Source organism: Passer domesticus, chromosome 11, assembly GCF_036417665.1.
Source record: "Passer domesticus isolate bPasDom1 chromosome 11, bPasDom1.hap1, whole genome shotgun sequence".
Lineage (NCBI taxonomy): Eukaryota > Metazoa > Chordata > Aves > Passeriformes > Passeridae > Passer > Passer domesticus.
Window position 1 is genome coordinate 12,296,385 of NC_087484.1, and position 23,593 is coordinate 12,319,977.

Sequence of the window (23,593 nt, forward strand, 5' to 3'; positions counted from 1 at the left end):
CCTGAAGTTACTTAAGCTTTCTCTTCCTTATTGTATCTTACTGATGGAATCCTTTGTGGATGTGTAGACTGTATCTTCCTCTTATTGATTCTTCTATGCCCACGGCACATTAGAGCTTATATTTTCTGCATCACAAAAAGCTATTTCTGCAACATTCAAGAACTGCTTTTGGCTCTTTGACTTTATTTGTTGTCATGAAATTGCCATGCATTTGGCTGTGTGTTATTTCAGTGAGAAATTATGTTATTACAATGCGATTAGAAGTATGGAAGTAAGATGGATTGTCGATCTGTAGTGCATGGGAAAGGTTGTTTTGTGGGCTAGGAACATTGGTATGTTTGGCAAGAGACAGCACTCTGTGCCTGTGTTCCCTCCCCTTGCAAGTGTTCCCCATGTGGTGTTTGAGTACATGCTCAGTGGTGCTCTGCCCAGTTTCTTCAGTCAGCAGTCCATTTACTGGGACCCCGAGCCAGCAGAAGGAACACAAAGGGGTTTTAGGCCTTTCTACTTAGGGTTATCCTTGGATATTTTTGCAACAAAAACATAATCTAACTTAGCTAGACAAAGAGGGTCCGCCTTTGGTTTCTTTACACTCTTTGTTTCTTTTTTTGTGACAATTAAATTCAGAGTTAGATTTTTCCCTTTGGTCCTGCCCATATTGCTGCACTTACATGCAGAAGATGATCTACAGTGGAAAATCATGTCTAAGGCTATTTGGTGAAAAATTGTAGGTCACAGCACATGGTGAAAAGAAAACTATGCTTATTAATATGGAAATACTGTCATCGGTAATCCTTGGAGAGTCTACCAACAACAAGGTCCTCATGCAAATGAAGTTTATTTTGAGGTTTACTGTGGGCTGAGTTACACATTTTTTCTCCAGACATCTTGCCTTAGTTTTGGTTTCATCAATCTGCACATACTGTCTCAGTATAATTCATGAAGTTACTAGTCTCTGAGCTGGAAGCGTGGATGCAATTTTACACTACACTAAACTTGCTACCTCAGGGGGTGCTTATCAGGTAAACCAAACAAAGTAAAAGGGAGATGACAAAAGGCTGCTACAGGTGTAAATTAAGTGAACACTTACATCCTAAAGAGAGTTCTTTATAATACTGCTTAATGCAATAAAAAATAGAAATGATGGCTGATGTTATTTTATTGAAGCTTTTTGCAAAGGCAAGTTAGCTTATGCTACAAGAGCAGTGTAATTGCAAGAGGGCATGTTTTGGATCAATTTCATCAATTTCTGTAATGCAATTTATTAAAATATATGAATAGATTGAAATCTTGCAGAGACCCCTGGGCGTGTAAAAGGGAAATAAAGTTTGAATCTTATAGGGCTTGATTAAAAAACAAACCCCAAACAACCCATTAAAAATTTTTGCATCTTAGGTTTGTTAGCACACAAAGAACAACAAATTCTAAGGAGACTTCGACTGTATTTACCTCAGTTCTAAGGATAAAAGCTTTTTTCTTGGGCTCTTTTAAGTGTTCACATGTACAGTTGTTTGAAAAGCCAAGAGCTCTTCATAATCAAGTCGATGCATAGTCCAGATTGTTCGTGATTTCATAGTGCTAATGGGGAAAAAGAGCAGTTTCTGATTTTATTGTGTTGAAGTTGGAGAGTATTCATGTATTTCTGTACTGTTTCTTTATTACATTTGGTAGACCATTAGGAATTTTACTCAGCAGTTAAAGACCTTTTTCTTTTTTGATGTGTCAAATAACCTTGAATTTTTAATGTTTGAAAATGAGGATTAAATATCCCAGAGCCATTCATTTTGTGGTCTGCTGACACTTCCTTGAAAAAGCCAGTGTGAATTGCAGATCAGCAAATTCCCTGCTGTTAAGCTTACAACGTCCCTGGTTTTATAATTACACCCAGCTGATTTCCAAGTGGGCTTTCACATGCTCGCTGGTGCAGTGCGAAAGCACCTTGCAGGAAGCGTTGGGTTGCTCTCCATCGGGCCGTGTAACGAGTCCCTTGCTGCAACATCTCGCCCCTCCCCTAAGCGAGCGGCGCACACCGAGCCCTGGCTCTGCTGGAGTTGCTTCTGTTTTCATGGAGGAGATAGCAGTCCTTGCACTGCAGCAGGTGGAGCTGCCTTGGATCGAACGCGGGCTTCTGGCTGAGAGGATCTGAGTGTTACTTTGGGCCGTGAGACAGTTGTCACTTCAAGCTGGCGCTAACGTAATTAAATTTAAAGCTGACTCAAAAATTTTAAAAATGGACACGGGATTTTTTCTTTGCTTTTTTTATAAGGTCTGGTTTCTAACGTGAAGCAACATTTTTCCTGAAGGATTCAACCTATTTATATAAAGGCTTATTTTTGAACACTATGGACCTAGATTAAATGTCAAAGACAGGCAGCAAGCAGCGCTTACAGAGGCATTTTTCTGGAATCTCAGTCACGGATCGATTGAAGTGCACAGGGTCTGAAAAAATGTCTCCTAGCATAAAAAACTTGGATTGTTTTTCTCCGATGCTATGCCACTGTAAAGTAGCATGTACCAACAACACAATATCTTTAATGTTTGGATGTAAGGTGGGTCTATAAAAGGACTTTCCTGGAAATGTAAGCTGCATTTAATGAATGATTGCCTTTGTGTCTAATGTAACTATACCTTAAATTTCTGGTTAAATAAGTGTGTGTTTTGTTCCATGCCTTACTCAATTATCCGAGCTCTTAGTGATGGAGACATAAGTAATGAATTATCATGCCTACTGTTTAAAGATCCCTTTGAACAACATTTTGAATTTACTGAATGCCGCATGTAAAATGTCGTCATTCTTCATTAATCAGCATTAATCATCATGTAATCAGTTTATTGCACTTGGCTTTCATTTTCTTCAGCTGTAGAGAATTAAATACACAGGAGACTTGCACTGAGATACAGGGCTGGAAATGCCTCCTGACATCATTTTGATGGAAGCAATTGTTAGTGGCAGGTTTGGGTTTAACAGTGCCCTCGGGCATTTAGTCATTTCAGGACTACATCAACTGTTTAGGTTTCAGAGGAATAAAACATATATAATTTGGTAATCATAGAATGGTAAACAGCATATACTCGGTGTTGTGTCAAAAATGCTTTTTAAAAATTTCTTTTCAGTGAAATTAACATGCAATGTCAAGGATATGAGGAGACTGTTAAGTACTGGAAAGCCACTTGAAAATTAAAGGGATATGTGTATGAAGTTACTTTTGAGGCAGAAATTAGGAAATCTTTCTCTCTAAAACTTTCTTTATATATTCAGGGTTTCCAAGTCATGTTTGTTATTTTTAACAAAAAATATTTCAACCAGAATTTATTTTATAAAGTGGGATCAGTTCTGTGTGTACATATATGCTCACATATATGTATGTGTGATGCATTTATATATACATGTATATATACATATATGTATCACAAAATCTTGATGGTGAGTAAATGTCACCTATGTTAGGAGGGAGGAATCTAAAATTTATGGCTCTTTTGATAGTAGAAATAATATAAAACTTAAAGTTGAATGCATTATTTCCAGGAGGAAGACTTTGCCTTGTCGTGAGTTTGCTTTTCCTTCCTGCGTCCCAAGCATTTTTCAATTGCAAACATGTACCTATTTATTGATGCCATTTGGAAACTACTTGATACAACTCTACAATTTCTTTTCTCCTCTTTTCCTGGAACTGCACTCTCCTTATTTATACGACAAGCTCATGTTTAAACCGTGAACTTGGGAGGAAAGCCGTGGAATGAAAATACTCTGGGGCTGGATTTTGCCCGTTGAGCTGCAGAGCAGGGACGCTGTTCACTTTAAGAGCAAACTAAAAATATCCAGCCAGCACGCAGGCAGCACTTGGGGCATGGAGCGGCGGGGCCGAGCGATGGCGGCGGCCCCGGCCCGGCCCCAGCGCTGTCCCTGCGCTGTCTCTTCCCGGCCCCTGCGCGGTCCCTGCGCTGTCTCTTCCCGGCCCCTGCGCTGTCCCTGCGCTGTCTCTTCCCGGCCCCAGCGCTGTCCCTGCGCTGTCTCTTCCCGGTCCCTGCGCTGTCCCTGCGCGGCCCTGGCCCGGTCCCTGCGCTGTCTCTTCCCGGTCCCTGCGCGGCCCCAGCGCGGTCCCTGCCCGGCCCGGGCGGGGGCGGCCGCCGGGGGGCGCTGCCGGCGCCGTGCTCGCCCTCATGGCGGCCCTGGGCTGCGCGCCGGGCTCCGGGCGCGGGGCCGGGCAGCCGCGGCCTCCCGAGCGGGGAGCACTCGCCACGGGCCTCCTGGAACGCCGTGGGCGGTTTGTGCACGGGCTGGGGTTGTCTGCGGGTAAACACGGCTCGCTGCTCATCCCCAGTGGGCTCCCCGCGTGCTGCCTCTCCACCACCCGCATCCCAGAGGAACGGAGAGGTTTCTGTTTGAGCCGGGACTCCGGCTGTGCAGAGATTTTGCAGCAGGCAGTTGTCAATTTTTGAATAAAAGTTGTAGGGCTGGATGGTACTAAAAATAAAATGCTCTTGTCCTCTGAGAAGATACATCCTTTGAATACTAAGTAAATATTTAAATGACAATGTGAAATAGTAATGCACTGTACCTGTACCAGTCCTTCATGTAATGTAACAATTAATCTCTCCCAAGTCATCACACAGAACAGTGTTTCCAATTTTTTCTTTTGGCCACATGAAAAGAACATTCACAGTCTGAGCATTGCTTCTTTATTCTCCTTTCCTTGGCCTTCTGGAACAGGTGAACTTTATTACAAATACTTCTGGAGTTTTTGTAAATGTGTATACTTATCTTCAACTGTTCTATTGTTTGTGGATGTCCATGACATGAAGCATTACATAAATGAGTTTAACACTAGCTGTGCATTTTGACATATGATGGAACACTGTGACCTAAATAACCATGTTATGAGCACTTATATTCAAGATACAATGTCAGACTGAAACTGTTCAAGACGGTGAAATGCCTTATGTCTTTGTCATAGCTCTAGTTATTAGAGAACACTTAGTGCTTTTATTTGAGAATGAAGCAGTTAGTTACTGAAAATACTGAACTTGTGTTTGGAAAAGCAAACCCAACAATCAAAAACCTTCCGATATTGCAGATCATTCAGTTTGTAATTTGTTGATGCCTAAGTTGATAATAATACTCAATGTCCTGTTCCATGATCAGTGAAGTTCTAAAAAGACATGAACACTATCATCTTTTGTTATATTACTTGTTTATTTTGTTTTTCACAACCTTTTAACTTATCAGTATGAATTGCTGTTTAACTGCAAAGAGATTTTATTTGGCTTTCATAGACTTCTTGTTTTTTACAAATAAGAAGTTTTCAAGTTGACTTCCATTCTGCAATAGTGGAGCATCCCTTTAGTTTTGTCTGGTTTTTTCCTTTGTGTGGAAGCCACTATTATTTTTCTAAGCACTAGTCTCTAGTTCAGCACTAGACTACGGAAAGACAAGAGTCCTTTCAGATTTAGTTTAACTGGTAAAATGGAGAAATTATGAAAAAATAACAAATATTTAAACTTGGGAAATTGTGTGCAAATGATCTAAAACTGCTTGGTTTCATGTTGCCTGTTCATACTGCCTCACAAAGGGTCTGGCCCAGTGAGCTACTGCATATTTATCAAATTCAAATTGTTAGATTTACTTATTCCAGTCTTCTTTTATTCTTAACCTCTTTGTAACCCTGCTTGGACCTGTAAGTGAAAATGAAAACTTTACCCAGGGACAGACTGTAAATCAGACTGTGCTTTCCTGGGATGTGTTGCTTTTGTTGTTGGAAGTGAGCAGTAACTTGGGAGTTGTAGGGCTGGTGGGTGGGGAGGGCTGAAGTCTAGAAAAGGAAGGGAATTTGAAATATCTTCTTTAAAAAAATACAGATAATCAACTAGGAACTCTAAAGTGAATCTCTTAGAATAGGTTTCCTAAAACTTTTCTGTGTTTTTCCTGTGAACAGGTGATCTCTATTCTGGTGAATGTTGCTATAAAATGTCCAGAAAGTCCTTGTTTGTCCTGTGTATTGTTGCAGATACTTTGTTCTTATTTTTGCCTAACTTTGCTAGGCCTGAGAGTTGAAGCAAGGATGTTGTGGCCCTGAAAATTATTTCACTGTGGTGAATTCATTTCTGAGTTTCATCTCGTGAAAACTAGAACTGGTTTATTAAAGTAAATGGATTTTTCAGTAGTTTACACTGCTGACCATAGAGTTTGGGGACATGTCAAAACTTATTGAGGGTATAATTTGTCCTGAAAATATCCTGTTAACTATGTTGCATCAGAAGAGAAATATTTTAAATTAATTTTGATACACCTGTATTATGCAACAGAATCCTCTGGGGCAGTGTGTCTGTCAGAAGTATATGTTAAATGTTTAGCACTTGGTTGCTTTGTACTTAAAATCAAGGTTATAAATTGTAAAGCAGTCTATAAAGCTCCTTAAAAATGAGGTAAATTATTTGGCCACTACCTGAGTGCTGGGATTTGTGCAGCTGAGAATGTCTGCCAGTTCAGAGCTGCTTTGCCTCACCTTTTTCTTTCATTTGATGAGTCCCTTGCTTGGCTGGCTCTTGTAAATTAGGGTCTCCCTGGAGCCTGGATTTGGGTTTGGGATTGCATTCTCTTACTTGTAAGCAGTGTAATGACCTGCTCCTAGCCACTGGAGCAGGGTTGGCATTAACTCTTTACCTGCTTTTCTCCTTGTTATGCCAGCATTGCTGTGTGCTTCAGCTTGTCATGAGCCACTTCAGGGAGCTACAGAAAATTTATTACTGCTGGAAGAGGGGGAAAAACATTCTGCTGGATAAGCTTGCTGAGCTTGCTCATGGTCTAAAGTCAGCTGTGTGCTCCCAGCAAGGGCCAGGGAGATGAAGTTGTGCAGCTTGACCACGAGCAAGGGAATGGGTTCTGCTTCTTCAGAGCATGGCTGCCCTTGGAGGGAGCTGGGCTGGGCTGTGCTGTGTCTGTAGAGCTCTCTGGAGGGGAACTCGCACAGGGCTGTGGAGCAGCAGCACAATTACCTTGGAGCAGCTGACTGAGTTCTTGTTCAGGGGCTGGCAGCTCCTGGGAGAGGAAGGGAAGGGCAGTGGGGAGTGGTGGCTCTTTGACCAGCCAGCTCACTTGAATGGGCTGCCTCAGACAAGAGGCACTGTGTTCAGGGGCGTGCTCTGCAGTAAAGCAGTAGAAACACTTCCATGGAGAATTGGCTGTTACAGGATACAGTAGTTTGCTTTACTTAAAGCATTTCACTCAAAAGTAGTTTGAAGGGCTGTGGTACCTTTCAGAATAGGTTGTAGTGTGGATATTGTGTTTTCATGCCCTTCACAGAATCACAGGATCAACAAGGTAGGAAAATACTTTTGAGATCCCCAAGTCCAACCTATGACCTAACACCACCTTGTCAACCACACCACGGCACCAAGTCTTTTCTCAAACAACTTCATGTCAAATAGTAACGTTAATCTCAATTACTACATCAAAATCTAAGTAGCAGTTCACTTTCAAATTTTTTGAGAAGATTGTAGGCTCTGTCACTGCTTTTTAGGGGAGAATTATTTACCATATTCTTTACAACATCTTTTCATTTTTAATGAAAATAATGAAATACTCTTCTAATAAAACTTCATATGCACTATTACATTGTAAGCACTGATACACTCTATAATGTAAACATGCATCTATTAGTGAAACCTAGAGCCTGTTTGCATTCAGTCATGTTCAGGTATTTGTTTCTAATAAATATGTCTGGTTTCAGGAAACAAAGCAAGGTAATTCTGTGCTTTGTGTAAAGATATTAACTGTTCTGTAAAGGAAATGAGTTTTGATTAACCCATGACTATTTGACTTAGGAGTGTGTTCAGGGTTTTTGTGTGAATGTTGTTGTGTGTGCCCTGGCCCCCACAGTAAAACTGGAATGATCCACATCTAGTTTGTACAGGATCTTGTCTGAGGTGATCTGGAAACTAAATCCACTTTCAAATAATTTTTCTGTATTTCATAAAGAAATCAAAGCTCAAGGTCTGCTAGGGATATTTTGGATCACAAGTACAGCCTTCATCAGTGGAGCAGGCTGCTTTAAGCTCGCTGAAAGTCCTACATTCTTTGATGCTGCAGGACATTGTCTCTGCTTCTTGGAGCTCTAATGTTTATTTTCTCTAATTGCCAATGTGTTCTAATTTATACTCTGGTAACGTACCCTTGTATTTTTGGCCAACACTTTGTTTAAATTATAATTCTTCCCTGTTTCCAGTGTTTAATATGGCTGCTCTAGAGAGCTAATGTCAACTCCTTTCAGGGTTTTATTTTGATAAGTAAAAAACAAGTCAATCTCAGAAAAAAGATGAATGGCAGCAGTCTGAGGCTGAGCAATCCAGCATCTCCCTGCTGCAGGGAAAGGAAAGAAAATGAACTTTTATCTTCCAGTAGTAGCGAGCTATTAAGTTGATTATCTCACGAATCCTCTCTGGTAAAAATTTGAAAAATTAGGGCTTTTTGAGTAACCATTGCAATTTTTTTAAATTGTCAGACTTCACTGTCTCTCCTTCGGTACATCCAGCTGAAGAGAAGGTCTGAAAGTTTTTGGAGTTGGGTTCTTGTGGTAACAGAAGTCATAATGCTCTTGCTTTCTTCTTAGGAGTTATTTCTTGTGCTGGAAGAACTGGGTCTTGTGCTTCTCTGCTAATTAGTATTTTTAGAGAAAATACACTTGAATTACTTCTACTTTACAGCTGGGTTAAGAATGTGTTAAGCCTTACAGGAGCTGATAACTGATAGATCATTTCAAGCAGTTTCTTTGTAGTTTATCCTGTATATCTTAAGTTCATCACGTTGTAGGTGTTTTTGATGAAGGGAATGGATCTTTGTGGTAACCTGAAATAGAAATTGCATGTAACTCTTGAGAGGGTTAGAAGTTATGCACTGTTTGTCAGATTCTGCCTTGGTGTAGTGTTCCTGTGCTTACAGACAAATCGGTCACTTGCAGTTCTCTACTGGGTTATGATATACAAAAGAATTATCAGGAAAATGTCTGGTTTTGACTTAAGCTGTAGAATGTACATCTTGGAATTTGGTTTAAAAGAACCCCTAAGGAAATAACTTCTATTGTAAATATCCTTCAATAACAGGAATTACTTTTCCCAAGGCTAAAATGAGTGTGTGTTTAGAAGGTTTTTCTGCACCTTTAATAATATTACATGCTTTCCCTATAAACTATTAATAACTATTTATGTACTTGGGAGTACATAGTAGTAGTGTGTGAAAGTGAATGTGCTTAGAAAGTGTTGGGATGTTTCTTAGGGACACAGCAAACCCTCCTGGGATTTAGGTAGCTTTGTAGTAATGCCAGGTGGGACTAAAAGGGCTGGAACAGTTTTGGATAGGACCAATCTTTAAAATAAAAATGCTAATTAATATTTTTATTTATAGATTTTATTGCCTTGAAGTTAGCAAGGTCAAAAAACCAACTGTTTCTGTCTGGCTTAGGTTTTCTGGATAGTGTTTTCTCATTTCTGTGGTGGCCTGAACTTTTCCTGTATTTTTTTTTCAGAAATACCGCTATCAGGATGAAGATACACCCCCACAGGAGCACAGCTCTCCACACATTGCCAATGAGGTGACAGGTCCAGAGCTGGTTCACGTATCGGAGAAGAATCTGTCACAGATTGAGAATGTCCATGGATTTGTTTCCCATTCTCATATTTCACCAGTAAAGGTAGGCATTTTTAAATAGCGAACTGTTCTGGTGTGCGCCTCAGGAATTTAATTTTGTAGGACAAAAAAATGTGTGGAAAACATCTCTTTCTGTTTTTTATGGAACTGCTCAATTGTGAAATTTACTTAGCATTGCCTTAGTTCCACATATTCTAACTAGAAATATATGGTAGTAAAATGTCCAGAAAAAAGATTTTGGATGTAGTTTTGAGGGGCACTGAAGTTTGGGCTGTTGGTTTCATTGTGGATTTTCAGTCAAAAATTGACCTGTAGAGTCAATTCCGATTTTGTTTCTAGTAAATATTTTAACTGAGGATCTATGTGCAATATGTAATAAGCCAAGTGCCATATATATCTCTGGAGTTTTTCAGCTTGCAGCACCTTTATTTGCAAGATTGCTTCAGTAACTTGAAGACAGATGTAAAGACAACAAACTGAGTGTGAGGTTTGGGAGGAGGTAATAGCAGGCAGTTTTATTTACTGTGTTAGTAGTAGACGTAGCTCAATCATGTTCTGAATAGCACAGGGTTTTTGCGTGTCAGACTAAATGCTATTTTCTATAACATCTCTGAGTCTTTATGGCTGGCTTTGAGGGAAAAGTGGAGAAATTATTTGATACTGAGGAATGTTTGGGCTTTAGAGTGATGAGATGGGCTTACATTGTGGTAGGCTTACAGCTTGGTGCTTTTAGCATGAATTGTTTGTGTGCAGTGGTGTCCTTTGTAGCTGCAAAGAACAAACACTTTTACACAGAGAGCAGCCCTGGGGAGAAGGACTTGGGGGTGCTGCTGCATGAGAGGCTGGACATGACCCAGCAATGTGCACTCCTAGCCTGGAAAGCCAGACATGTTCTGGGCTGCATCCAAAGCAGAGTGGGCAGCAGGGGAGGGAGGGAGGGAGGGAGGGAGGGAGGGAGGGAGGGAGGGGATTCTGTCCCTCTGTGCTGCTCAGCTCAGACCCCACCTGCAGTGCTGCATCCAGCTCTGGGGTCCCTAACAAAAGAAGGACATGGACCTGTTGGAGCAGGCCCAGAGGAGGGCTGGGATCACAAAGATCATCAGAATGCTGGAGCACCTCTCCTGTGAAGACAGACTGAGAGAGTTGGGGCTGTTCATCCTGGAGAACAGAAGGCTCCATGGAGACCTTAGAGCTCCTTCGAGTACATAAAGCAGCTGCAAGAAAGCTGGAGAGGGAATTTTTGCAAGGGCATATAGTGACAAGGACAAGATGGGGAATGGCTTTAAAGTGAAAGAGGGTAGATTTAGGTTAGATATTATAAGAAATTCTTTCCTGTAAGTGATGAGGCCCTGGCACAGGCTGCCCAGAGAAGGGGTGGCTGCCCCATCCCAGGAAGTGTTCAAGGCCAGGTTGGATGGGGCTTTGAGCAACCTGGTCTAGTGCAGAGTCTTTGAGCCTGTGGCAGGGAGTTTGATCTAGATGATCTTTAAGGCCCCTTCCAACCCAGACCATTTTATGATACTTTAAGGAAAAAAAAAAGTTTTGAATGTAGTTATATTTCCTTTTTTTCAATGATGAAGAAAAATTTTGTTGAATGTATCACCTCTTTATCATTGATTTGTAAGGATTCTGTAGAAGAACCAACTGTAGTGTGTGAATGCATTTAGTAATTGTTTTCCAGCTTTCAGAAAAGTTTTAAAATGTATATGGTGGTATTGAACCAGTGATTTTTACTTATATCTCCATAATGAACTCTCAGTATTTTTCCATAGTCTTCGGCTAGGCAATCTGAATTCTTTAAGCCCTAATGAATAACCTTTCAGAAGTGTGCTATATTGCCCTCTGAAGAGCCTTCTGAGAATACTCATGTGACAAAGCTTTCATTTTTGGGAATGGCTAGAACTTCAGATTTTTCTGACTGAGTTAGACACACAGTAACACACTTCCATGTGTCTAATTCCCTGAATTTATTGGTGTTTGGAAAGTAATGAAACACCTTTTATGTGCAACCATTAGAAATAAATAGAAGTCCTCTTTCTCTGGGGGCTTAAGGTCAACTCTGTTTATTCACAAGCTTTTCCTAATTCCTAGAGCAGTTAATCTTGCCTTGTAGAAAGCATAAGGGGATCAAAAAGGCAAAGAGGGGAGCTCTAAAAGCTGGAAGAAAGAAAACTATTTTTGAAATAGAATTAAGCAGAATTAAGAATTAAGTATAGTTACAAAATAGGGTGAGGCCTTTTCAAAATACTCTGTGTCTTAGGTTTCTGAGGAGTGCTATTACATGTCTCACATTGGTAAATGCTGGGAAATTATCACTCAGTAGAGAAGAATGTTCATAAGGGAAGTATTTCCACTCAGTTTGCATTACCATTTTTAGCATATATCTGATTATTTTCAGGTAACTCCTCTCTGTTAATTTCAAAGCAATGTATGGTAAATTGAAATTGTTCAAAGCTTTGTTCATCTGAAAACTGGGGCGGATGTTCCAGGCTTTGGTTGTTTTACCAGCATTTGTGTAATTTTGAATTCTGATGCTAATTTACTCCTGGCTTGCTTCTCTCCTGAAGGAAAAACCCAAGGTTGCTGTTATATTATTAGCATAGCTGGTCTGCTCTGCTTTTGGTCTGATGATCTGCCAGGTGTTCATAGTTTTAGCACAGCTCGTGCTGAAGATCAATTTAGCAACAACAGCTCTGATTTAAGAGTGCTTTGTGTGATTTGTTTGGTAGGTTGGCTTGGTGCACTGTGCAAGGACCAGGTCTTGGCTGATATACAAGAGCTCAATCTGCTTTCTTCAATAGTCCATTGCTTAAGGAAACTAAATGTAATAGAGAATGTTGTGTTTATGACATTAATAAGAGGAGTTTGTTTTTTGTTTTAAATATAAATGTTAAGTGCACTTAAAATTCTAAATACAGAGAATTTAAAGTCATTGTTTTTATGATTATATGTTGCTTTCTTTATAAGCAGTGCTACAGAGGCCAGTAGAGTTGGATTTTGAGGAATACCTTCTGTTGTAGCAAGCTCTCTTCAGTATGGAGCAATTATATAAAAGAACAGAAGAACTACTGAATTTTGTTCCTGAGAGAAGCTTTCAAATACTCTAGGACTTAAAACAGCTTTTATAACTTTGTTGAACAGGTGGATGGTATTTCAAAAAGTAGTTTTCAATGACCAAAACTACTAATGTGTATCCTAAATTTTTAGATGATGAGTATGTGATTGCTATTTATCAAATATTAAGTACTGTAGTAAATGAAGGTGGTTTATCTTCTTGACAGGGGAATGGGCTACCTCAGATTCAGATCGGGTTAAAATATTGCATGTTTGCAATATAAGCATATAAGCATAAAATAAGAGAGACTAGCTGTACTGATTTCAAGTTTAAGTGAGGCTTACAGGTTTTGTCTTGTTGGAGTGGAGCTTTGTCAGTTTAAGAGGAAATGTTTACTTCCTGTGTGTCAAGTAACAAAGAAGGAAACTTGGCCCAGGAGATTGTGTCCTCTGTTCTCTAGGACTGTGTGAAATGGAATGCTAATGCTGTAAAAAAGCTTTTAAAAAGTATTTAATGGTAGAGAATCATGGAGAAACAGTGAAAACAGTCAAACCTCAAATCCCTCACAACTATTCTGTCTCAACGTTTTTGAGGAGTATGTTCAGGTGGGTGGGTGGGCAGCTCGTGCCAGGGTTTCCCCGCTTTGGGGTTCCCGGTTCCGGCGGGAGTGCCGGTGCTCCGCCGCGAGGTGGCGCTGCTGCCGCGGGCCGCGCTGCGCCGCAGCCCCTCGGAGGGTGGGTGTGCGGTCAAAATCGGGGTTACTATACAGCTGCCGTCCGCTGAGAGCTGGCACAGGTGTGTGTGGGACCAAGCAGGCTTTTAAACTCTGCAGTGCAAGCTGAAGTTTTCTATCAAGGAAAAAAGCTTTGAATTACAGGTTATTACAAGGCTACAAAATAGTGGGTCATGGTACAATAAGACAAAAAATAAAAAAATCAGTGATCTTTATTTAGAACAACCTGGGCATGACAGAATATTTATCTCATATATATGATGTAGCATGGCAATGCAGTATTTAAGTATAGAACCAGACTGGGGCTTCCATATATTTCTGTAATTTTTTTTTTGTATTGTGTGTTGGTATTTGGGGCTAATATTTCACTGTTAATGCAGAAGCTCTAAAAGAAACATGTAATAATTTGTAAGCTATTAAATATACCTTGTACTGGAAAAATATACCATGACTATCATAATGAATCTTTATCTTGCTCTGAAATAAGTTCTTAATATTACCATATTCAGTGCATTTCCATTATATCCATAATTCCCATTTGCAATTTGCTCAAGTTCTTAAAAAACTTTTCAAAATAGTTGATAAGTTTATAAATTATATCCTCATGTGGCTGCATGTGGTTACAGGAAGCTAGACTTACTGGTTGAGAAAAGATTCTGCTGTTCTTGTTCCTTTAATAAAATCTTTTCCAATGATCTATCTCTGGAGATTTTCACCATAGCACCAATCTTCCAAGGGTATGAGAAAAATGCCTGCATCTGGTTTGTTCCTTGCATGTGACACAGATGTGGACAGCTGAACAGAAATGGATTGGTTGGAACATTGTACTGGCTTTAGTCTAGTAAGGGGCCTAAAATTGCTTATTCATACTATATGTGAAAATTTTAATTACTGACTGAATCATACATCTGTAAGGAGCTAAAGACATTCTACTAGTTAAATATTTGGTATCTCTAGAACAGCCTTGTGCAATCATCAGTGGAGTAGCAGAACACTCCAGGAATTGTGAGAAGTAGGTTTGGGTTAGTGGGGGAACTCTTGAACTTGTAGTTCCATAATCATGGCCTCTTGTCTGTATTTCATGCAGCACAGTTGGCCACTTTCCTGTCCTCACATGTTCCCAGGAATGGGCATCCCTGTGCAGGGGGTGCTGGGGACAGGCAGTGCAGGGATCAGCCTTCCCATTGCTGCCTGTTCCTGCACAGACCTGCCCTTCTGGCTGGGGCTGTTGTATTCTGCTGCAGCACCTGTGCTTCAGGTGATGCAGTAAAAATCCCCACTTCCCTTTACCAAAGGGAACATGTGTATTAATGTTGTTTATCCATTTAAAGCACTTGGAGGACTTTTTTGTGGTTATATAAACTTATGCCAGTGAATAAAACTATGACTTCATAATATTATGACATTAAATGCAAATGAGTTACTGTTTTCCTGTCTCTGAACAATAAAATGCTTCAAACTGAGGTGAAATCCTGTTCCCCATTGAATAAAAGATTGAAGTTTCACCCCCAAATTCTAACAAAAGGAGTCTTTTTGCCCAGGTGAAGCAGCCAGGGAATACCCTTGAAGCAGGAGCTGTGCCCAGTGCCAGTGCCCCTGTGTTTTTTCTCTGCTTACCCCTTGCAATGTCAGATCTGGAGAAAGTATTCAGACTCAATTTGCATGAGAGTGCAAGTAGTCTTTTATTAGAATGAAAGCAGTAAGACAGAGTTTACCTTCTTTGGCTCCTGTGAACCACTTTTGGAGCTTGTGATGGTGGTTGAGCAGGGAGGGATCACTCTAAACCTCCACTGCTGAGAGAGGCAGAAGGTTAGTTGGGTGTTTTATTTGACCTAGTGCAGAGTGCCTGAAGGGTGAGAAGTGTGTCCTTCAGCCTTTCCTCTTCTCTTGCTTAGAAGCAGCAGCTTGTGGTTTTGTGCCCCCTATCCTGAGCTTTGTGAAGTGAACACACAGTTTCAAAAAAAGTCTAATAGTGTGTCAGCAGTACCCAAACCTTTGCAGAGGCAGGCCTTGTAATCCTAGCACAGCAGTGCTGCTGACTGCATACACTGTCTGTGAAATAAATACCTTGTGCCACTTGGTGCATGCCTGCTTTTTACCACATGTTTAGTCATCTTTGGAAAAGTATTTCCAGGACCTAATGGTATTTAAGCTTAATGGTTTTAAATTAACGCTAATTTGAAACTGCTCATCTATTAGTGCTGCAGTGCTGTGTGCTAGCCCACTTACCCTGACTGTGATATCACAGGAATGAGAGATGGCAAGGTGGTACTTGTTCTTAAAATAGCTTCCAGGAGGGAGAGGAGAAATTGGAACTCACTCTCATTTCTGTACTGGCAAAACACAGTGAAACTGTTCAGAAGAGCAGAATCAATGAGCATGTGGAGAAATGAGAGATGAGAAAGCAATGAATGCATTGCAAAGAGAATTTCTGCTGCACAAATCCTTTATAGCATGTGTTTAAAGATCATCTTGTTGATGTAGGTTTCTAGGTTTCCTTAGATGCACACAGTGGACACACTCAAAAAAGATTTTGGAGAAACTTAAGCTGTCATGAAATAAGAAAAAAAAATATTTTGGGATTTGGTTGTTAAAAAACCAAAGCACACAAAAATTCTCCACCGAAACCAAACCAACAACAGAATGAAAATAAAGGGTAAGAAGATCAGTAATCATGGATGGAGGTTACCAGAAGGATCTTGGAAGAACCTGTGTTCTCATTGCATCATCTAAGAGGAATAAGAGCTCAGGGTTATAACAGATTAATGGAATAATCATCTCAGTACTCAATTTACAGTCAAACAGGCAAATGGAATACAAGGAATAATCAGCGAAGCAAATGGGAATAAAACTGCATTATCTTATCACTCCAGAAATCTCCATCATTCATTATCTTGATTAAGAAGGCAAATTTAGATACTCAGAGGAACAAGAATGGTCAGAGATAGAGGGCAGCTCCTGTGGAATGAAGAATGAACTAGTTTGACCCCTCCATTTGGTAAAGATGGTATCAGGAGATACCAGTGAAACTACAGTCAGTAATGCTGAGTCTCTAAAATGACGAAAATGACTAGAGAATTGTTATTTCAGAAATTAAACTTTATATTCAGAACTATAGATGAGCAGGTGATAGTTGTTTTACAGCCTGTAAACTCTGTGATCTACAGTCAGCCTCTGACTTGGAAATAATCTTTCAACTGCTGGTAGTCTTTTGGTTTCTAGCTATACCAGCCAAGGTATTACAGCATACACTGCTTGTTTCTTCAACTGCAAACAAGCACCTTAATTTAACCCCTTCCCATTAAGCTGTATGGAAATGGCTGTTGTATAAGTGTGCATATTTAGAGCATGTGGAGCTGCTGTTAAACCAGCTTTCTCTGTTAATTGGGAGAGTTTTTCTGCTCTCAGGAAGGCTAATGGTCTTTATGATTTGAACTGTGTGGGCTCGGGTTAGCTGACAGTCAAAGTAATTTTACCTTCCTCTTTGCCCTGGTTGATTTTCTTGTCCTGCTCCAGTCTGAGCAGGCAGGGAAGGTTCACCTGAAGGTAAAGATACTGTTTCCATGTAGAAATCGAAGATCAGTTAACATGTAATTTGCAAGTTGGGTTATGGTTGTGAAAAGGTTGCAATCTGTTACTTTTTTCTAAATTGAGAATTTGGTAAAGCTTTGCCATCTTCAGCAGAAAGTCAGTGCTTCTGGTGTTAGGAGCATACATAGAATACTGGGAATCATAAAGAAAAACTTGAAGATACTCTCAGGCATACTTATTTTTAGACTAGTATTGTACTTCAATGGTCACACTTAAGAGGAGCTGTTACACAGTCTTTAATTAAAATGCATTGCCCAAGTTCTTGATAGGTTTCTGATTTTAAACTCCTGTAATTGAAGAATGTGGAAATATATGCAAAAGTGTCAGTTTGTGTTTTATAGTAAGAAGCAGTTGACCAAATCTGCCCAGTTCTCCATAAGGATCTGCTCAATAAATTCTTGTCAACAGAGACAAGAAAGAAAAACTGTAACAGATGGACTGTGGATTAATCCAAACATTAGAACAACCTACGATACTGTAATCAACAGCAAGTCGTCCTAGAAAGGGGTTGCACTGTTTTCCCCCGAGATTTTCCCTGAGCTCTCGGTGCAGTTGGGTTCATTTTGATGACTGAAGCAAACCTAAGGAGACTTGCATTAAACACAAGATGTTTTTGTCAGTCTGGCGTGCCAAAAAGATGGGCAGGAGGTTCATGAGCAGGGTGCGGAAGACCAGGCAGTTTAATCTGCCCAGATTGGTAGGTTGTCTGAGGTGTATTGTGAGTAATAAGGTAATGATATTTTATATTACATATTTGTACTAAAATAGCTCATAATAGAATAATTGTGCTGGGATGTTTACTTATAAGCTGGTTTCAGCAGTAAGATATGTACTTTTTATTGATTATTTAAATGCCATTGGGTCAAGAACTATCCTTCAGTCCTATCTGAACTAAAAGTTAAGATAGATTCTATAGCATCTCTTAGCAGAAAGGGTTAACAATTTTTTTTCTCCACAGTATTTGTGTCCTGAACTCCTGGGATTTGGTTAAGAATACTGTGTATACTTGTTTATGAGACTTATGCCAGTAAAAGTTTGTTAAATCTAGAATTCTGACAAGTTTAAGAAAGAAACATGAGTTTGTATCTGAATTTTCAGTATTGTTTTTGTTCCCATACCTGAAGAGTTTAAGTTGCATAGTCTTATGTTTGAATATCCAAGTTCTGAACATTTCTTTTGTCTCTGTTTTTTGTCAAAACCTAGCTGATACTGAAAATAAAATAAGTACCTGCCATTGTTTTAGGTGATTCTTGAATTTTCTCTGTTAAAACAATCAGGTTTTTTACCTTTAGGGTCTGTGCTTATTTTAACCAATACTCTGTTTAACCAAATGGTGGTAAAACTAATATAAGACATCTTTCAAATGCTTCAGGGGGACTGTTGGTTTTTGTTTAGAAAGGGTAATTTATATATAACTGCTGTTTCTGTTCACAAACAATTTTTGTTGCTGTGCCTTTTTAATTTTAGGTATGCATTCTGCTTGTACACTTATGCCCAGGAAACCTTTATCTGAGAGATTAAAATACAGTATGTCATGTTTTGACTTGTCTCAGAAAGCTGAAAATACCAATTTGCTTGGATATAGTCAGAGGAATTCTAGTCCAAGTATTTGGTGTTGATTTTTACATTTAGTAACCACTGTGATTTCTATATCTTGCTAATTGGCCACAGAACAAATAATGTTACTCTGCAGCCTCTACAAATGCAGATGAATCTTGCAGTAAATTTCTTAACCTGTAGAGATATGTGTACTGATGTGGAAGCCTTTAATTATGTACTGTTTTGTTTTGGGGCAGAAATCTTTTCAAATCTGCAAATTCTCAATTCCTGCCTAACAGTAAATAGTGGTTTTTGTTTTGTTTTAGTGTGTGGTGGTTGTTTGCTTTGTTTTTAATTTTAGTCCCATCAGTTCAATATCCAGAATATGGAAAAGGGGTGATGGAAGCTCTTTTGGAAGTCCTTTTAGGAAGTCCTTTAGGATGGAAGTCCTTTTAGGACTTCCTGCAGTTTCCTGATGAGCTTCCCTTTTCTGCCATTTGAGGCAATCATTCACAGATGCAATTCCAGCTGTGACATCTGTGTTGATGATTTTCCTTTCTCTGGATATTGCCTTTTCTGTGCAAATAGAACTTTTTCCAGTTTCTGCTTGTAGGTGTTTGACCCTCTGTTGAAATGCTCTTCGACTGAAACGAGCCCTTGTTTTTACATCCTCCCACTGTTTTTTCAACTCTACAAGTGACCGTTCTTCTAATCTGGGCTCCTTTGTGCTATCCTGGTTTTGTGCCATCTGTAGAGCTATGCTTTGCCTTTATCTTCAGGTTACTTTGTAGCACATGAAAATCAGGGTTTTTCTCATCCCCACAGTACCAGCTCCTTCTACAAATAACTGCAACTGTATCTGCTTAGGCGTCAGCAGATCTTGCTCGATATCGTTGCATCCATATGGAGTGTAGGTGACACAGATTGCTGCCTTGCATCACCAGCGGGATTGCATAACCTCCTCCTTAAGTACTTTTCTGGATTTCTCTCTCAATTGAAATTAAATCATCGTTGCTTCACTTTCAGGAAGCTTTTTCTCCATGTGATGCTTTCCTGAAGTGCTGATTTCTAAAATCACTGTGTAATTGATGCCATATTGGATTGTTGGCTGTGTGGGAATCAGCCTCGAAGGAAACTGCCTTAAAACACAGCAGACCTCTCTTATCTTCAGACAGATTGATATAACAGTAAAAAAAATAACTGCTTGGTACATTTCTTGTCCATATATTGTGGTGTTTTCTTCCAGAATTTTGCACAATATTATTCTATGTGACTTTGTTTGGAGCCTATGGGGACAAACAGAGAGAAAAATGAATTCTTGAAGAAGTTCTTTTGAATGTTAAACAAATTCTTGTTCTCTAGGATATCTGTTAAGTGGTATAGCAGTGTTGACATTCAAGGCCATATGTAGAAAAAGATTGAAAGTATTTTCACCTTGACTCTTTATAAAAAGACTTGGTACTCAAAGCATATCATTTGTACCTTGTTCCAAACACCTTCAGTCATAGTCAGGGATTAATCAATTTCTCTGGTAATAAATTCATAGCATTTTTCAGGCTAGGTATGTTTTTTGTGTCTGGAAAAAGGTAGGGCTCAGGAAGTGCTGCAGTCTTCCTGTGGAAAAAATTGCCATTGTGAGAAGCTTGTGCATTTGAAAAAGTCCTATTTACTGTGTCTCAGGCATTTCTCAACCTCCATTATCTATCTTATGCTCATAGCTTTAAGGACACTGCACAAGTCAGATCCAGTTTCATATGACTTACAGTGATGAGCCATTCTATTTTATAAATATTAATAAAGTGTGTCTGAAAGGTGTGCTCAGAATATTGGCATGTGGTGTGTTATTGAGCTGTACTGGTGACTAGAACTAAATGGTGCATTGATCTCGCTACGACACATTTCAATTAATGTCCTTCTTATTTTGCTTGTAATAGAAGCCAGCAGGAAAAAACCTGTTACTCAGAATAGGATAGCTGTCAGTAAGAATTTGTTAAAGAGCAGATTATGTTGCACCCCAAGAAGTATGTGAGGGAATTTGGTAACTCCGCTAAAATGCACATCACAGAGCAGTGGATTTTTAGAATTATGTGACTGTAAGTTGTGGCTGTGTTGTAAGGAATTTTTCTGCCTTTGTTTTTCATATGAAGAATTTTTTTTTTAATGTTTTCCCTGGTGCTATGATCATGACAGTAGAAATATACCACAAATTGTTTTGATATTCCAGAGATGAGCTGCTACTGAAAGCTTGGCATTTAACTGTTTCCAAAATAATCCCTCTGATGTGAGCTGGAGGATTTTCTTTAAAATAGTTGGTTATAAAAATTTGAATGGTGAGTTCTGTAAGGTAGCTTGAGTTCCATATAATCTTTGAGCTCACTATTCTGAATTCTTTTTTGCTATGAAGAGAGCAGAGAAAACCTCTAGCAGTAATACTTGTTATGTGTATGGGAGATCAAAATAATCTTACTGAAAAGTCCTTAGTGAATAATAAGAATTTTTTGGTTTTGAATTATTCTTGTGCTTTTGAGAAGTAATGTTCAGTCAGAAAGAGTTATGTATATATAAGATATATATATGTATTTATTATATTCATAATATGTCACGGAAATTTGGTCATAGATGTTATGAATATTACACATTATTCACAGAAAAGAACAGCAGAGTGTGGACTTGTAGTGTTTAGTCTTAGTCTCAGATTTTTCTTGAGGATTAAAAAGACTCCAAAACCACAGTAGAACAACTTCACTAGGAATCTTCTGATATGCAACACAAAATGATTGTTTTGTGGAACTGTAATCCACTCCCTCTATAGTTGCTTTATGCCCAAGAGAACAGGGAAAAACAAGAAGAAATTGGCAAATAGTTGTTTCTTAAATATTTGTTTTGAACATGGTGTTAAAGTAATTTTCCTCTCTGGAATGTTTTCATAAAGACAGAATCAGTAAAAGTGCAGCTCTGCTCTATATTCCCCGTTTTGTTTGCTCCAGGTTCATAATTTATGCAGGCAAGGAAGTGAAAAGATGCTATTGGATATTTCTACAGGCAGTGATTGAAACTTGGTTATTTTTGATCTGTGCTTTCTCCACCCAGTAGCTGTTATCATCCACCACCATCCTCATAGCTGTGAATTTGTAACGTTGTACTGTACCTGCTACCCAGTTTTCCTTACATATCTGTTGGCAGCTAGGAAGAGAAAGCAAGGCTTTCATCCTGTGCATTCCGAAAAGGAAAAATAAGGAAAACCTTTGCTTGCTGCTTTTTTTTTTTTTAAATTCCTCAAGATTATACTCATTATTGTAATCACAGGTAGAGAGGGAATGTAAGAGCTAGAAAGCCGTGGAAGAAAAACAGCATCAGCTAGCAAGAATTTTGTTTTCCTGGTTTGTAAACGATGCTGCTGTAATTCTATCTGCATTTTTTTTTTCCTGCTCATTCACCACTCAGCAGCTGGTAGGGAATTAAGACTGCCTGGCAACCACCTGCAGAGCTGCAGAGATGAATTACATTTTCGGAAATAACACACTCCTCTATTCTCGCGCCAGTCGAGGCAACGCTGGCTCCAGCCACAGCTCGGTAGGCCCCAAGCAGAAGCAGTGGGCAAAGAAAGGCTCAACAGATGAGTTACGGGCTGAGCCTTCCCGGTGGCAGCAGCTGGTGGCATTTTTCACTCGGAGACATGGCTTCATTGACTGCATTTCTGTTGCTGCCAGCTCCACCCAGGTAATATGCCACATGTTCAAGTGATTGTGTCTGCATGTTTTCTGGTTACTTGCTAGTCAGAAAGAGCAGTTAGTTATATATGCATGATTTCATGTAATCTCTTATTTATGGATGGCGTTTTCTGTCTGCTTTCATTTTCATATTTTAAAGAGCTCTGTATAATTTCTAGCATTAAAGCATGAAAATGGAAACACTAAATGAGGTCTGATTTTTATTTATTTTGCAAGTGATGAGCCTCCGGCAATTTTAAATATGAGATATCCTAATGAAACAGTGAAATATTGAAAATGTAGTTTGCATTCTGCTGCCTAGCTCTGGAGGGCAATAACGTAGTTAAGAAATATCAATTCCATAGCTCTAGTAAGATGTCAAATCAAATAGACTGCGTATTTAATAGTTAAGGAATTAAATAATTGAAAACCTTAACTCTAGGTAACATAACAAATTAAATTCTGTAACAGCTTTCTAGGTTTTTTGGCTGCTAATAATACACAGATGAAGGAATGTCTCCCTTACATACAGGGTGTGCATTCAATAGTGCAGTCTGTAAGAAAAACATGACATTTTTCAACTTCGCTGTCCATCTGCTCTATGTGATGTTTGTGTTAATCATCATTCAAAGTCAGGTAAAAGCAAGCAAGCTAAATTTTAATTGTGCAGCTTTTGAATGACTTCTTAAGATGGGCACTGAGAGAAGTTTAAACTTATTGGCATAAGAAAATTAGTATCTCTTGGGAAAATATGACTAAGACCTTTGGAACAATGCTGAAATGTCAGAATTATTTAAACATGGGAGATTAGGTTTGTTTTGCTACTGTCAAATGAAATTCATCATTAGTCAAGATGTCTTGAAAGATTTAACCTGAAATACTACAAAAATTTATAAAAGAAGGAAAAATTTGTTATCCTCAGACACTGTAATTTTATTAGGACAGTTTCTATGTTAGTAGTTCAAAGATGGTTAACTGGCACTTCCTCTGAATTCTGCTTAATATTACCTGGTTTTTTTGCTTACGAATTTGGAGTAAACAATAAATAGGAGAGCTTAGAGGGGAATTTTGACTTTCTTGTTGCATCTTGTATATGATGCAGAAGTTGCATCCTGTAGTTTCTCTAATGGGTCATTATACAACTCCAAGTGATGCATTAGGTAGACATAATAGCTTTTAAATACTGGGGTTTTTTAAAGTAAAAATATATTGTGTTAACCTTTTCAATAAAAAATTATAGTTGCCCTCATTTGTTTAAAGCTTGAAGAAGTACTATTGGAATGTGTGAAGCTTGCAATTGGACTGACTAGTCAGGCCTAGAAATC

At 39.1% G+C, this 23,593-nt stretch overlaps 1 protein-coding gene across 23 annotated transcripts in view; it reads left to right on the forward strand.

Moving 5' to 3' along the window:
• DLG1 (discs large MAGUK scaffold protein 1) overlaps positions 1-23,593 on the forward strand; it is a 139,110-nt gene that overhangs the window by 39,436 nt on the left and 76,081 nt on the right. For 15 of the 23 annotated variants that reach the window (XM_064385734.1, XM_064385736.1, XM_064385735.1 and 12 more), the window contains one exon: positions 9,519-9,683. In XM_064385734.1, coding sequence (XP_064241804.1) covers positions 9,519-9,683 — 165 coding nt within the window. Of the gene's footprint in view, positions 1-2,053; positions 2,550-9,518; positions 9,684-21,699; positions 22,279-23,593 lie in introns of those variants that run through there. The other 8 variants (XM_064385751.1, XM_064385757.1, XM_064385744.1 and 5 more) reach the window with 7 other exon arrangements.